Source organism: Varroa jacobsoni, unplaced genomic scaffold (assembly GCF_002532875.2).
Source record: "Varroa jacobsoni isolate VJ856 unplaced genomic scaffold, vjacob_1.0 scaffold_593, whole genome shotgun sequence".
NCBI lineage: Eukaryota > Metazoa > Arthropoda > Arachnida > Mesostigmata > Varroidae > Varroa > Varroa jacobsoni.
In genome coordinates this window covers 447,215-463,578 of record NW_019213495.1, presented here as the reverse complement: position 1 = coordinate 463,578, position 16,364 = coordinate 447,215, and the positions used below count along the sequence as shown (strand labels likewise).

Genomic DNA, 16,364 nt, shown 5'->3' with positions numbered 1-16,364 from the left:
TACCCGCTTCAGGAACAAAGATGGCGCTCGTATTTTTTTAAATAATTTTAGATCATAGTTTATTTTTCTTTCTCACGCTTCATCGTCCTTCTTTGTCCTCGTCTTCGTCTATATTCGTGACTCCTCCTCCTCCTCCTCCTCCTCCTCCTCCGACTTAGATTCGTGTCTTTCAAGTATTGTCTTATCTTTGGAGCATTTGCTGTTACCTTCTGCTATCCCGCTCGTTTTCGACATTCGCCTCTCTTTCGTTACCATTATTATCATTCGCGTCATAAATTATTATCCTTATTATTATTATTATTATTATTATTATCATTATTATTATTATTAGTAGTATAATTGTTATTAATTACTCTGTGTACTCTCCAGCATCGGATTTGACGATCTGTGATATGTACCTCAGTTACGCTGCCCCAATCGTTAAATGTCTCTAACTGCACAGTACAAGCTTATATACAACATCATCGCAGGACACCGTCAGGTTGGGGAATTTCGGGAAGGGAAGTAAGCGGGGTGTCAGGGAATGAAACACACCCCCCGGGGCGAGGGCTCAGTCAAACAGCAGTGTCACTCCTTCAAGACTCTAAATATCGAACTTCCTACCGTCGAACCGCTCTGCATGGATGTCCGATTCTTGCGGCAACAATAATATGCAATTGCCTCTCCGGTGTGGTTTGCCTGAATCTATGTATTCGTATGTCTTATACCATGTGTGTTCGATTGTAGCATGATTCCCATGGCGAGATACTAGGATCCGCCGGTTATGGCGGTTCGCTGTGTTTAAATGGGCTGCTTCAGACGGACGCATATAGTAGTAGTAGAATATGTTTCGCCTTTCTTGATCTTCTGCACTGCTCGGTTAGTTACAGCAAGCTAGTCAAATCTCATCATTAGTCATAATGCCTGCCGTAGCTGAAAAAACACGACCTCTACACCCATGTTACTTTGTATGATTCGTCGACCCGTCGACACATGCGTATGCTAGAGAAATGGTTATTTGCAATTGAAAGAAGACAGAAGGGTGCCCAGACAACCGGTCTGCCAAACCAACAGCTGGCGACAGAAGATCGTAACTATACAGAGTTCTCGGTCATTGGAAAACAGATACATATGGCTAGTTTCTAGCGATAATGATATGTCCTCCTGTGGCCGCGATTTGACAGTTGTGTCCTAACGGTCTGGGCCGGTGGCCTGGACGATGACTGAAGAAAGTGCGGCTGTATGGAATATCATATGTCAACGATGCCAATGGTCGAGAATGAAGGACGGCGCTGTGGTCGGATGGAAAAGTTCGTGGACATTTCACATTGATAGACATGTACCCCGGTGTTTGCCCAACCGGCTGTATGGTTGTGTTGTGTGCGTGTGTCTGTGTGTGTGCGCGTCTGACTCACAAAGTTCTGTTTCACCTAATTAGGTTGAGGGAATTAGTGATGCTATTGTGCTGTTGTAATGTGCTAGCGTTGTCTACAACTGCCCTATGCCATATATTTCGTCTGCCTTTTGTTCATCCGCAATCGCAGACGACATTGTTTTACGTTTCTAGAATTCGCAGACGATAATTGAATAATGAAATTTCTTATCGTCGTTTATGTTAAATTCTTAGCATGATTTGTGGCGGGAGTGTTGGTGTAATGAGTGGTGGCGGTGATCACCGGTGCTGATCTATGATTGTTATTGCGTTATGCTTTTGTCGTCGTCGGCGCTGTTGTCGTCTTTATATCTTGTTTTTGTTGTTATCTTGCTTTGGCACGTCGTCTGCATAGCGCAAGCAAGCAGCCCTGTAATAATGACAATGTGATATAATTTATGTTGTTTCTTCGAGGCGTGCGCTATTTCGCAGATGATCTGTGAGTTCTTCGACTTTGCGAACCATTTCCTATGAACCTTGGTTCTAATAAAACAATGATCTTAGTGACCCTGCTTCTCAATTCGCTGCGTAATTCAGATATTTTCATAATTTTTTTTATTTTTATTCTATGTTACTTTAAATGATGTTAGAAAGTTGCCTTTCCTCAAACGCTCCATAGTTGTCATATATATATAGCTCGCTTTGGTGTTTGTTGCTGACTTAAACAACTATCTACAAACGAGCTGCCGCCATATGTCCTACGTGTCTAATTATTTTTTTCTTCAACATCCCTGTTCCCGCTAATCCACAAACATCTATAAATGTACCTTAAGTATTATTCTTATGTACCGTTTCGGCAGACGACACAAGGCGCCGTGGCGGGGCGGTACCACCTCATTACTTTGCCCGCAGTGTGCCCATATATTACGGGCTAATGAGAGTTAGGGTATCATTTTCATAGCAATATTCATGTTATTGATAAAAATTGTCGATCTCTCAGTTAATATCATCAGTAAATCGAATAGAAAGTTGGTTATCACTAAGTTGATGGGAGTTACTGTTCTGTCTGCATTTTGAAATATGTTGTATAAGGGCTGTCCAAAGTCAAAGAAGTTGGGTCGGTCAAGAATGGGGCTGGTGGTCTTTCTTACTGCATTATCATTTAAGCTCATCACCGTTACTCTACGTCATCAGTCAGTCTGCTACTGACTAATTTTAGGGTCCTGGTAACTTAGCATCGCCACATTAAATCTATTATACTTTCAAGAAGATACAGCACTGAATCCAGGACAAGCTTGCGTCGCTACAAACTTCATTTCAATGCCTTTTCTTGTCCCTTTTTCCTTTCTATAGTCTACCTTGCGTACCCCGACTGTAATGCGTTTTCTACGTGTGAATTCATACATCATCAATGTTGGTTGTGTGGTCAGCCGTAAGTGTGGTAGTCACTTTTACAGCAGGCCAAACTTGCCATATAACGAATCTGTCTGCTTCTGCCGGCTCAGTGTGCAGTCACGGAGACCACTGGCCTGTTTTCTCTTTGAATTGCTAATCGATAGTTCAGTGGTGCCTTCATTTCTGGATGGCTGATTTCGCCGCGAACTTGTTATTAGGTTTAACATGTCGATACGTCGTAATGAATGCGCCAGAACGCTGTTTTGTCGATGCCGTAATTCTTTCCTCCGAATTAAGAAAGAGTACCCGCACGTAAGTTGTATTCAGTAGCAAAGCAGCAAGTTCTTTTCTTCAGTTTCGCCCTACAATTTTTCCGTAGCATATAAAATAAACAGGGCCCACGTTTGAATAAGGAGCATGACTAGCAATTGACTACGAACAGGTCTATTTTCGACCGTGACGCAGGCCTTTACAAATCTCCCTGTCTGTTCCGCATGTATACTGGACCCTTTCTATAATGATTAGATTAATGTATGGTTTAGATATGAGCGTTCAATCTTCGTCGGCTCCGGACCTTTTGTTGGCTTTCATTCATGCTTATATACTTTGTCGCTGTTATTTCGTCTTTTTTGCTTGCGCTCTGCTTGCTGGAAATCATTATTTGGTCATGGATCGAAAGAAATGGCGGGATTATTTTCGGGTAGCGGCATGTCATGTCTTGCTTTTTTCTTCCATAGACCTTACAAACGCTTTTGACTATCCCAAGGAAGATATACCTCTGATACGCTTTCTACAATAATCTCTACAATGCCCTTTCCTTGCCATTCGGTTCTATACGCATCTGATTTCTTTGGCATCGGGCTGTGGCAATCATCTTAATATCGAGTTGTCACGATTATTACGATTTGTTTTAATTGTTGTTGTGGTAATAGGAATAATAATAATAATATTGTTATTCCTTGTATTTTGCTCATTTCTCGCTCTTTATCTGGTGTTGTCTGCTATGTTATGATTCTTTGTCGTTCGTCTGCATTAGGAAATCTAAGAAAAAACAAACAATTAAATTCATCAGCAAGATGGCTTCTCTTCTTCGTATTGTGATTCGAAGAGGGACCGCCGCTGGTTAGACTAGAAAAAGGTTTTGCTATTGGTCTGCCATCTGTCGCTTTGGCTCTCTCTTTTCTACGTTTGTTTGTTGTGATATGCATTGTCCAGCAGCGGCCATCAGAACGAGTTATCGCATTACAGATCCTGCAAATATTCATGTTCCCACTGTAACAATGGGGTTGGGGGGAGTGAATTGCAGACGCCGTCACAGTTGCAGACGGCTATTTATTTATAAACATATTGACACGAGTGGATGCAATTATTACGCAATACTCGCCACTGAGCTATGAAATGGCTTTTACAAGGTTGCAAGGGTCCGTAGCTAGTCGCAAGCAGCGCCGGATACACAAGGCGAATGATTGGAATCTCATTTACATGGTTCATTGAGATTGAACGGCGACGCCGCGTGCAGCCATTTCTTATTTGATTGGGTTTGTCGGCGAACTGAGAGCGTCTGAACAGGCCTCACGCGTTTCGCTCCTATAGTTCGCGGCGCCATGCATTTTGAAATGCTGCCAATACGAAAGCAGGTTTTTGCTTGCGATCATATCACTGGGCGTGGCACGTTTGCCGAAGTTAACCCGTTACGACATTTGCAGTTTATCTACTATTATCTATATTATAACAGAACTGGTCTGCGTTTGTGTTTGACTGTCCTCGTACATTCTGCTTTTTGTCTATAGTGGGCCCATTCTAAGTACATGTGTATGTATACTTCTATATATATATATATATATATATGCAATTTTTAGTGTTCTGTTGTATTAGCGGTTGCTGTCACTGTTGTTGTTGAGTGTGCTGTGCAATCGTATTGTAATAAATTATCGCCGTTCATTATACAGTGCTGGGATCTGCGAGAGTAGTGGCTTGACTGCTGGAATTGTTTGACGGGGTAGTATAGGCTGTCTGCTGACTTGGCGGCGCAAGATGTGGAGGCGATAGCGGCGTCACCCTCGGGGTGGGCGTCGTGTTTGGCGAGGAGGTGGACGTGCTACACGAAGGTGAATACGGAGAGGCAACCGAAGGATAGCCTCCGCCCCCGCTACCCAGCGGCTTCCCGTCCTGGAACGAATTCGGGGATGACTGCAACGCATAAACAGTATGATCGTTGTGGAAACCGTAATGGGGTTAGGAAACAATAGTAGAGTTAAGCGACACCATACCGAGAAAAAAAATCAGCCTTTGTTTTGCATACGCTCTATATATTTTAGGTGCATTCACGGAAAACAGGTCGATGTGCTAACCGACAAGTATCTTATTCAGTGAGTTCAATCTACCATATGAAACAATAACTTTTGACCTTCAATTCAACGTATTAATGTGATTCTCGTTCAATTTTTACCTTAAGACGAAGTGACGAGATGCTGTGGTTGCCGTTAGGCGAGGCACTTGCTGGGCCTAATGCCGACGACGCAGAAAGTCCTTGGCCATCTTGGACAGCACAGCCGAGTCGTCCTCCGCCCGTCGGGTGCGCGCTATACGCGTAGGGTAACGTTGGCGTCGAGTAGCCTATAGGAATAGGTTGAAGTTTGTTGGGAGGGCACCGTGTAAATTGTTAGATTTGAGCAACGAGTAATCGCGTAACGGGTCAATAGATGTCTATTCAATTGTATTTGAAGAATGACATTCATAAGCTCAAGGAATCTCAGTTGGGTCACTTCAGGTACGCCATTGTATGCCTTTGAATTAGAAAAATAACTGTTACACGTCAAGGAAATTGGCTTAATTGCTGTGAACATTCGTTTAAGTATAGACGATGAGGTTTTTTTGTGTAGACAATACTTTACTGATATTTCAGTAGAAACACCTGTGAGGTACCGAACCTTATTTGTCCTAGAAGTTGAATTAATGACATGCGTTATAGGTACAGTGTTTGCTATTTACTGATACCAATTCGCGTTTCACACCGTACGATGCCGTTGGCAATCGCTACTTACGCTATGTTATACGAGACGGGAAACTCTTGATAAATAGATAACGCACATCGGGCACATCCCAGATTGGCGCCCAGTGAAAGACAATACAATTATCTAGATTTGGTAGTATTTTAGTTAAATGATGATGATGGCACACAAAGTAGTGTGTCTAGACAGGGGACCAACCGGAAGCGGTGGGTGTGGTTGAGGTGATGGCGTTTGGCGGCGAGGTGGCAGTGCTCAGTGAAGACGCCGCACTCTGTGGCGAAGGAGGGACGGAGGTGACCGCCGAACTGTTGAAACCACCCATTCCGCCCAAAGAGCCCATCGAGCCCATGGACATGCCCTGCGGTAGGGGACTTCCACCGGGTGCCGGGCCCAACGCCCACGGGAACGACTTCGGAGCCAGCGGGCTTGACACCTACAGATACAGATCCCATGGCAATACAAGCAAGGAATAGAAATACATATATTTTTTTTTGCTGCTAAACGATGATTCGATACTTTTCCATAATTTTTGTCTATAATTTCTCCTAATGCACAGCCATATCTGACAAGTGATAAACTAATGAATTTATCTAGTCACGAACCTTTCCCCAGTAGTTGTTATGTGAGGGGTAGGACGGATAAAGGGCAGCCGGATCGTGGGGGTCTGAGAAGGGCTGCATTAGCCCATTGTACTGTGAAGTTCCAAAACCGCCTTTCAGTTCAGCAGACACATTGCGTTCCCTCTTGCGCCATTTCGCTCGGCGATTCTTGAACCATACCTGTAATTAGCACAGCATCATAAAAGTAATATTGTTATCGATTTACTCAGCCCTATCCGACGTATATCTTGCTAGCTAGTTATGTCCGTAGTGGACGATTTGCAATTTTAGGGACTCGCAATGACAAGGAAAACGTGTAATAGAGAATATTATGGAACATTAATATTCTATACTTTTAGTTCCGTTAGTCATTGTTTGTCTTGGTCGTTGTTCTCGTTTATATGATCACATGAGTAGTAGTAATAATAATAGTAATAGAAATAATGATAGCCTTCACTTTGAAGCGCTTACTATTATGACCTACATAATGATCTTCTCGACACTAAAATGAGTGCCTCTCTGCCTTCTGGACCCCGCTACAAATGTGAATGGTCGCAACTGGCCGCAGATCCTTTCTACCGTCGTCGTTGCCAGCAGCGGCCAATTGCTGTTGTACTTACTACTGCTGTGACCTTCGAACGAATCAGACTCATAACACAAACACGTACTCGGCTCACGTTTCCAGTCGCTCACAAATGTTGCCGGCGACGAACCCCTGACTAGTAGCTAATGAGTACGGCTGACTCGTTCACTCTTCAGTACTTGGAGCGATGTATCGTTTGCTGATTCGCTGGTTATCTCCCCTTAAGCTGCTCGGGTTACCATGCAGTGAGCCAATGCCATTATGGGGTTCTCTTTTTTGCTGGTTCTCTCTTTGCCACCGTTCTGCTCCGCTTAGCTCCGGCAGCGGCGATCGCGGCGACCGCGTTACGTTTATCGCTTCATCGTCCGGTTCGACGGCGACGCTGACGAAACTCGGGGGTCGTCTGGTTGTTGGAGCCTTAGCGTGGTCTGATTGGTAATCCCAAGCAGCTCATTTGGCGTTAATTCTATCCTGGCCCGTTGCAGGCCTTGCCTCTGTTAGTCCTGCTAGCCAGAAGACCGACAATAACGGAAAAAGAGGTTCGGGGTAGGAGCAAGAGGGAAAGAAGGCAAGGGAGGAAAGAACGAGGCCCCCGCGGAAGCTTGTGATCGTCCAGTCAACGGTGGCTTCGGTTGTGATTCGTTGTGAGACCATCGACCTCTCGACATGGCTTATCCTTCTATTATTTCTCTACACTATTCGGGTCCCCCAGCGCGTTTACTCCAAGTATGCCGGTCGCTCTGTCATCTAGTCGGCCGGCGGGCAAACCTCCTGAACCAACCAAGGAATGCGAACACGAGAAGCTCACTAGTGTGATTTTCTTTAGTATGTGCCTCGCTTGGAGCCATCGATTGTCCCCAAGTCACCTCGACCCGCAGCTTCATCGCCGCATCCCAGGCGTCTTTACTTCTTGTCCGCCTCTGGGTTTTTTTAGTCCCTCTATTCGGCCGATTCTTGCTCCGTCGGCCCGGGGCCTTAAGGCCTCAAGACGCTGAGGCTCTCTTTTGCGTGTCCCCATAGCGTTCCCATTTTCCTTGGCGTCCCATAATACCGCTTCGTTTCCCTGAGAAGCAATCATCATAACAATAATTATATCGTCTCGTCCGCCGCTCAGTCCAATCTGACCCTCCCCTGATGTCTCTAGCGCCGCAGCGGTTGCCGCTTTCGAGCACCCTGGTTCGCAGGAAGGATCTCCTCCCTCGCTTGCCTCTAGAGTCTGCACCAGCCCCTGGGGTTCCCAGCAATGCCAGCCGTCTTCCAGCAGTGGGGCATACGAACCAAATGCTTAGCTCTTGTCGCTCTCGCCCAACTTGCCCCGATGTGAGGGTCGGGCTATGGCGTGCAGCAGAAGCCCTGCGTTATTTTGGGCAGAGTTTAGCAGACTAGTAATGGCGCCTTTGCCTCTATGATATCGTGGGTACAACATGCAGCCCGCCTTCTGTTGCATGGCTCCTTCAACGGATAGTGAGATCTTGCTGGGTCTGCATCTGCTGTCGAGTAGTTGTTCTGCGCTTTCGACCCCGCCACCGGGTTCTCCTCTTTGTCGTACCATCTTTTTTCTTTTTCTGATCTTGCTGTATCGAGCATTCGTCGGGATCGTACGAAATCGACTGTTGTCCCGTTTGGTTCTTCGCATGTTTGGTCTTTTCTTGCTGGGTTCTCCTGTTTTTTTACCTTCTTTTTGTTTGTTTTGGTTCTACTGTCCATTGGCTGGATGGTCGAGTCGCTGAGGCAGCTCGCTGAAACTCCGCAGGCGGCACCAATAAAAGTAGCATTAGGGCGTTAAACGCGTGGCCGGCTTTTTCCGGACCACGACCGACGACGGCAATGAACGGCTGTTCTCCTACTCGGTCGTTCGGCCCGTAGTTCTGTCGGCCATGATGTCTTTTTCCACCGTCACCGCTATCGCCAACTCTACATATGACGAAAGCTGGCAGAAGCTATGCGACGTTCAAGGTCCATCCATTACCCGCGTCGACCCCAGATCTGCCAACCACGCAACCGCCATCGAGCATGAGCCTGCTTTCCCACTCGCCAGGCCCATACGAGCTCATGCTGCTATCTAACATCACTGCCTATCCTGTCCCTGCTTCGACCTGGCGTCGCCAACCCATCCTCGCACGCCGCTGCTCTCGCCACTGCCACAACGGCCCGTACCTCCCCATTGGTCCCCTGACTCCTGGCCAGACTCTTGGATCCTGCTGCCTGCTGCCTTCGCCGGCTGGGCGGAGCTCTCGTGGGACTTTCGTAGAGCTCGTGGCGGTGGCTGCGGCGGCCGTCGCGAATCACTCCTCCTTTCTCTATCTCTTTCTCCATCCGTCGGTGTCCTTCCGCCTCGACGGCCGGCGACGATACGAACCCACCCGCTTCTCCATTCGGCCTCCTCCGCGTTCCAACGTTGCTTGCTGTGTTGCTCTTCGATTCTGTTCGTATCGTTGCCTGTCTGTTGCCCTCTATGTATGCTCCCTTCTGTGGCGGCGGCCCTCTATAGTGCAGCCATATAGTCGATGTGTTTGCCTGAGTGCGCTTGCTCCCTCGCGTATGTGCCAGCCCTGCCACTATGGCGGCGGTCCTGTCGTGAGAGTGTGTACATTTTTCTGTGTGCCTGTGTGTACACCTCCACATATATGTCTGTCTCTCCGTTCGTCTGTGTGTTAGAGGAAAGTCAGAGGGGCTGCAAGGGAGCAAGTGAAGGAGAAGGGGCGCCGTGGGATTTAATGCGTCACTGGGGAAGAACCGCTGAGGGAGCACTGGCAGCGCCGCCGCGAGAAGGACCATACGGCTAAGAGACATCAGCACCCGCGCTAGGGCCAGTAGCGGCCGCGGCGGCAGCTGCAAGGCCCGGGTGAGCTGCTGCAGTCAGCAAAGAGCAGCCTTCTATAGAGAGAACCCTTGCTTCTTCTCTGCTTCGTTCATTTCTGCGTCGGTTCACTGCCAGTTGTCCCGTCGTCATCGTCGTTGTCGTCATCGTGGGGAAAGGATCTGTCCGCCGCGCCAGCAGCAGTCCCGACTTCCGCTAACGCTACTGGGATGGGTTGAATGAGAGGATGCTAGCTGGCTGGCTGGGCGCCTGCCTTCCCTGATGGTGAAGGCTTCGCCCGCTTCTTACTCCTCTCTAGCTAACGTTTGCCTGGGGGGAAACTATAACCTTCAGCGCGCAAGCATCGAGCCAAGCCAGCCCGTGTTGAGGCGGCACCGTCAACAGCAGCAGGAGCACCATCAAGAGAGAAACAAGACGAAGGGCTTGTCGTTCCCTCTTGCGCTTCTCGCTGGTCTGGTTGTCACGACGCTCAACGATCGCCAGCGCCAGCAGTGCCGCTTTGGACCCCAAAATAAGCCGGAGGAGTCGAGCCGGCCAAACAGACTGGAGCGACGCCGGCGAAAAAAATAACAGGAGGAGTATGTTGTCTCAATGGACGACCCCAAACGCCTTATCTGGGTCGTCATCGTTGTTGTCGTTTTCGCATTCAGTTCCGCCGCTCTCATTTTTCTGGGTAAAGAAGTGTGGGCGGGAAGCTGAGGGGGGCAGCATGCTCAAAGTTTCTCTTCAGGGCCCTGAGATGCTCTTGACGATAACGACACTACAGCAACTTTAGCAATGGGTGCCTTGTGCACGTAGATCCCCCTTATTTCTCCCTCCTATGAAGAGGAATTAGAGAGAGGCAGCCGCGAGTCTCCTCGGTGGCACTGTCTAGCAATCAGCAGCAGCAGAAACTCGCTGCAGTGGCTCGTCACAAAATGAGTCGCAACATGTCGTCCTGAACTTGGTCTATATAGGATATACGGAGGAGCACTTGGTTCTACCATCATTGATTACTAGGATAGGTTAGAGTAACTGCTCCTCAGAAAAATTCGTCACCAATTGCCCATAGGAGTTCATAGACGGAGCATCATAATCAACGGGCCCACGTTAACAGCAATAGCTTCTACGAAAAAAAAAAACGTTGGCAATTTGGGAGACAGATAGGAACAAGAAGTAATCACCGTGTATCATGTCTACATACGCATATACACATCGATAAGCATTGTTATAGTTGGATTAGCATACACGTTGTAGCTAGGACTGTAGTTATTACGAAAAGAAATCCGAATTACTGAAGTAATTTCTCTCCTTTTGTATCATTGCTTAAGCTATTTACATAGATGAACAGACAATGGCACCCATTCTGCCTGAAGTTGAAAGCGCTCTTCTTGTGCGGTCGTGGCAGCCATAACGGTAACTCATTCAGAAAAACATAAACGTCAATAGGAAAAGCTGTGGCCTCTTTGCAGACAGTCAGTTGAACCGCCCAATGAAATATTCCGAAATACAAATAGTCATCTTCAAGATGATAACAGTAAGAGTCTCGTACCAAAGGCCAAATACACCGATCATGCTTTGTCATTTCTGCTCTGATCCATAGTTATATAGCATGTTGTGGCGTACATGACAAACGTTGCTGCAGAAGAGGCTCAAGCCGCATGCACACTATCCCTTTTAGAAGCGACAACGGTATTGCGACACCTCTATATGCATCATATCATTTGCCCATTTGGGATAATACGAAAAAGCGCAACGTAATTGAAAGGGCTAAAGCCTCATGGTTTGAAAGCAAGAGTTCTGCGTGCATATATGTACGTAACACGAGCGCGCACTCGACCCGTGGTAGCGACAGTGGTTGTTGCCAGTTTATTTGATCCATGTTTCAACTAGAAACCGCCGGAACCGTCAGGACACTAGAGTACTTTTCTCTATTTCTGGGCTGGCTCATTTGCTTTCCGTTGTGCTGGTGGTCCTTACTCGGAAAGTGTTTGGGACTTTGTGCGTCCGGTTACTCGCGCTATCACGATCCACCTTAGCGCTCTGCATCTACTAGAGCTACATCGTTTTCGTTCGTGTCGTAGGGAATCGTTCTCTATGCAAAACTCCATAAAACAAAATCATCGGCAGTGCACTCACTTGCCTATCTCTAGCCAAGGTAAGAGGCAAGCTGTTTTTAATATCACAGTGCAGTTCGGAAGATCCAATGGGTCGCATGGATCGTCCCACAGAACCCGTTCTACCCTCCTCTGCCAGCGTCATTGCTTCTAACTCATCATATAACGACTACGAGCTAGCAGCACGTCGCGCCGTTTGCTATGGCCATATGAAACAGGTTGTGCTGACAATGGACTATCATCGGGTTGGTTAACTCGGCGGGGTTAAGGTTTGGCTGTACTGCTTTCGCGAATGAATAACTACGTGTTCAGTACAGGTAGATGCGTGCATGTATGTATGCGTGAATGCATTGTACTATTGTACAGAGTAGAAACCTTGGCAGCCTTAGCACCGGAGCAGCTGCAGTGGGAATTATTCAAGCCGACGACACGACCAAGCTGGCTCATGGCGGTGCTTATGTAAAAAAAGATGAACAGGCAGGTTGATGGTAGTAAATGGCCGGGCTGGCCGACTAGCTACCTACGTCAGGCCAGAGACCTAACGACGAGAGTCTGTGCCCTGTGGTAAGCAAATGCAAATTGGAGAGATGCTGCAAAGATTACGCTAGAAACAAGTGAAGTCGGCAGCTAGGGCAAGACTCATGCTTTAGCACGACCTCAGTTCAGAAGTTGTTGCGAGCATTTCTAGTAGAGAGGTTTAAATGGAGAAGTACGGTGGCAATGGTAAACGCTCGATTCCTGCGGCGAAGCTGTGGCACCTTAGAGTGTCTTTGCTATCAACTAAACGTGATAGAAACCCATTTTTCACCGCTGGAATTACAATCTTTTTGCGATATAATACCTGGTAGAACAAGACGTAGAGTTAACTTGATGGCTCAACCTGATGCCACAGTAGAAGGATTTTAGCGGCACCAGCTTTAGATGAGGCTTAAAAGAGAAGAAGACCGTTACGGACAATATGTAGCTAGCAAGAAAAAATGTTTGGAACTATTTCAAACGGCATTTTTTTCCCTGTTTGTGCGTACCTAATTTAGTAACTTTCAAGGCATTAACCTTTAAACGATTGAACTTTTTCTACAGACATTCAACAAAACCAAGAGATGCCCGGGGTCTTGACTAATTTGCGATTAACATATGCTATATTGTCACCCAGAAAGTCTACCTGTAGCGCATCACTCGGCCGCCGCAGTTGTCAGAACCTTACCATGCTATATGCGCCTTCTATACGTCCATAAATCAAGTATGTCACAACCTGAGTACAAATGCTCCACGGTTGTTCTATGTAATGAGGCTGACAGATATCGAACAGAACAACGCTTTATCCTCAAATTTCTGTCCCAGCCTATTGTTTGCAGCCCTCTGTACGCTTTACACTTGGCCGTCATTTCTCATGGTAATTCAGTCTTTTTTTTGTACTCCGCTCATAGTCGGCCTCCTCTCCACCTACCTGTCTACCTTAGTTTTCAGCTCCACCGTTACGTTTTCCTTAGCCTGTTACTCGTTTGCCTGCAACGAATCTTTGCTTTTTCGTCAATGGCTACTACGGCTTCTTGATCCTTGGTAACTTATTCTCACTCATCTTCAAGCACCGCTCCAAAGTTTTGTTTTTGCATAATGAAAAGTATTTTTTCTTGTCACAAATGGTCGATCCTGTCAGACTCTCCCCCTAATCTTTTTGTTTGTGTTCAATCCATTCGTTGCATCAACGTTTACGACGTTCGCCTCGTGTTGTATTCGTAGACTAAGGGGCTAGAGCGTTCTCCCATCTGGGTTCTGGGTTTCTTATAGCTGTCTTCCATTTTGGGGTATTCTGTAGGTTACGGGCCTCCTCTCCCTCCAATGCTTCCAGCAACTAGTCAACAGAATATTAGTTGGCGCCCATAGAAATCTACTGAATTGGGCCGAAACATCGACGTCAATTATGATGGGTGCTGCGCGTATGGCATAGCGCTTGTTCGTATTAGTGTCCTGCAGTCGGTTGCCGCTCCAGCTTATTCGCGCAGGACTCTTTATGGGAGTCGCTGCACCGCGTACATCTTGATGATGAATGAACTGGCGTGACAAGACCTATGTTTTGCATGTATGGATACGCGTATGTTACGAAAGGTAGGAGAAACTGATGAAATTTCTGTACCCTTTGTTGCCTCTTGCCCCGTTTATGACATACGATACGGGCATAATGTATACGCATCGTGCGCGACACACATTACATACAAGATTTGAATCGGCAAGAAACAAATGGAGACCCTTTGGAGCTTCGTGTGGTGCCACTTATCGGTACCACTTATCCGTATCGGTGAACGGTACCACTTATCCTTCATAAATGTTTGCTCCACTAATATTGATTGTCTTTTACTTGTCTTTCATAGATGCTTGGAAGTATGTATGGCAGTGACATACATAAATATAAGATAAAGTTTACGAACAAAGACGCTGCGAGAAACAGAATCGAATGCCTGACGTGCTCGGATGTTACATCATTTAATCACGTAAAGCACACCCGAAGTGGTATTTAGTATATTAGATGTTCATGACCCGCTAGACGGTAAATTACGCAGAACTGGCTACGCGTCATATGTCTGTAGCAAGCAGGGCAAGGGAACTTCCACACTTGAGATGTATAGTTGTACTGTATAGTAAACAAGCTGAATGCAATGTAAGCAGCGCTTGCTAGTCCGAAAAGCTCTGCATAAGGAGCTTGAGAGATGGCGCCACAATGGAAGAAAGGCTGATGATATTGGATGTTCTGCGAAGAATTCTTGGAACATCAGCTGCGAATCTATACGCTTCGTGTCGGAATGGGCACTTCGAATCGCTAAACAAGTATGCCACGAGAGTAGTCTCAAAAGCAAAACAGCAAAGCAGGGTGCAAAACGTTGGGGAAGGGACGCAATCCGCGCCTACGGCAACCCGCTCCGATGTAAAGTCTTCAGTCGGAGAATGAATCAAACGAGAGAGAGAAACGACGGAAAAAGCAAGTTGGAATGACAAGCCTAAGAGGGCTAGACACAGATACGGAAGAGTTCCCGAGCGTCGAGAATTTTAAATGCGCTGTAAATCATTCCAGAGTGGCTGACTGGGAGTGGGGCTGTCGGGCACGGGCATAGCGGGGCCCCAGCCGCCTTCAAGTAGCTATCCGTAAATAGCAACGGGAAACACTCGCCCTTAAGCATGCGTGTCTGTATGAGTCCACCCAGAAAGCATGTAAAAGAACAGCGGATTGTACGTCATTGTGAGCATATGCGTATAGCTGGCTGACTGTCTGGGTAGGTGCTTTGGAAAGAAGGTATGTTTTCCATCGTGCTTGTTATGTGCTGCGATCGAGCGGGGCAGAAACACAAGGAGATGGCAAGAGGAAGATATGTATGGAGTAAGGAGGTCGTTGATGAAGATGGAATGAATTATAAGTCGGCCGTTTTGCATATACCTCGCGTGGCCTGGTCTTACTAAAAACAGCGGAGAACCGAGCAACGAAAAAAATGTTTCCAGTCGTGGTCCTGGTTTTGGGTCAGGATGGTGGTAAAACGACCCGTCGTGTTCGCTCCGCTAGGGTTATCATTTTTGGCACTGCTGATGCTGTTAGGTTACTGATTTTTATGGTGACCTCTTGAGTTTTGGGAAGCGCGATACATCGACGTATAGTAAGGTTCTCCGCATTTCCTCGTGTTTCCTTTCAAGGGCAAAACAGCCATGCAAATTGGTTCGGTGTCGTTTAGCATACCGTCATCTTAAATATATTCACAGCTATGCTGTTACCTGGTTGCACGTGGGATCAATAGATATGGCGGCTGTGTGTACTACAAAACGTATGAGACCGATATTACCAGATTACTTACGAATGTATGCATTTGTAGTACCTAACAATAACGGTCACAGCAGCTGCGTAATAAATCACTCTGGAAATGCTATAGGATCTATCAGTCACTCACGATGTCTCGCACAGCAGTCTCTGCTGGAAAACTTTTATAGAAAACAAGAGTTACTGCTTATACATATTGTGATCGATTCAAGCGTTATACCCTCCATTATACCGGACAGTAACCCAGGTTGAATACCATATATAAAAACGAATCCCACGAGGTGAATCGAACTCTGTGGTAGCAGCTGCTACCGCGCGCTGTTCTGCCGTTGCCGCGTTATTCACGCTTTCGCACTAACAATGTATATCTTAAACCTTTGTGGAATCTACGTGTCGCAGCTATGTCAGCTCCTCCCGTCTCGCTCCTTGGCCGCCACTGCATTCTGGTTCATAATGGCCGCGATTCTTCGCTGCACAACTTGCAGCGGTAGCTAAGCCATCTCCGAATCTGGAAAGGAACCCACGAGACCCTCCGTGGCACACGAGGCCTGTAAAACTTCTTCTGTATGTTCTTCGTCCGTCTCTTTCTTTACTTGTCGATCCGAAAATCCTGCCCCCCCGCTTTCGGTCTGCTGACGAAAGCCCATTTGCATATTTCTTAAATTAACAGTTAAAGAGCACTCAAGTTGACCCCTCCTACAGTGCCATC

At 46.8% G+C, this 16,364-nt stretch overlaps 1 protein-coding gene across 3 annotated transcripts in view; it reads right to left on the bottom strand.

Annotated features, from left to right (window-relative positions):
• Positions 1-1,943: 1,943 nt before the first annotated feature.
• LOC111261759 (uncharacterized) overlaps positions 1,944-16,364 on the bottom strand; it is an 89,817-nt gene continuing 75,396 nt past the window's right edge. For 2 of the 3 annotated variants that reach the window (XM_022835497.2, XM_022835494.2), the window contains exons 6-9: positions 6,360-6,536; positions 5,956-6,190; positions 5,196-5,362; positions 1,944-4,936 (exon numbers count right to left, since the gene is read on the bottom strand). In XM_022835497.2, the coding sequence (XP_022691232.1) occupies positions 4,688-4,936; positions 5,196-5,362; positions 5,956-6,190; positions 6,360-6,536 (828 nt within the window). In that variant the 3' untranslated portion in view covers positions 1,944-4,687. The remainder of the gene's footprint in view (positions 4,937-5,195; positions 5,363-5,955; positions 6,191-6,359; positions 6,537-16,364) is intronic. The other variant, XM_022835495.2, reaches the window with a different exon arrangement.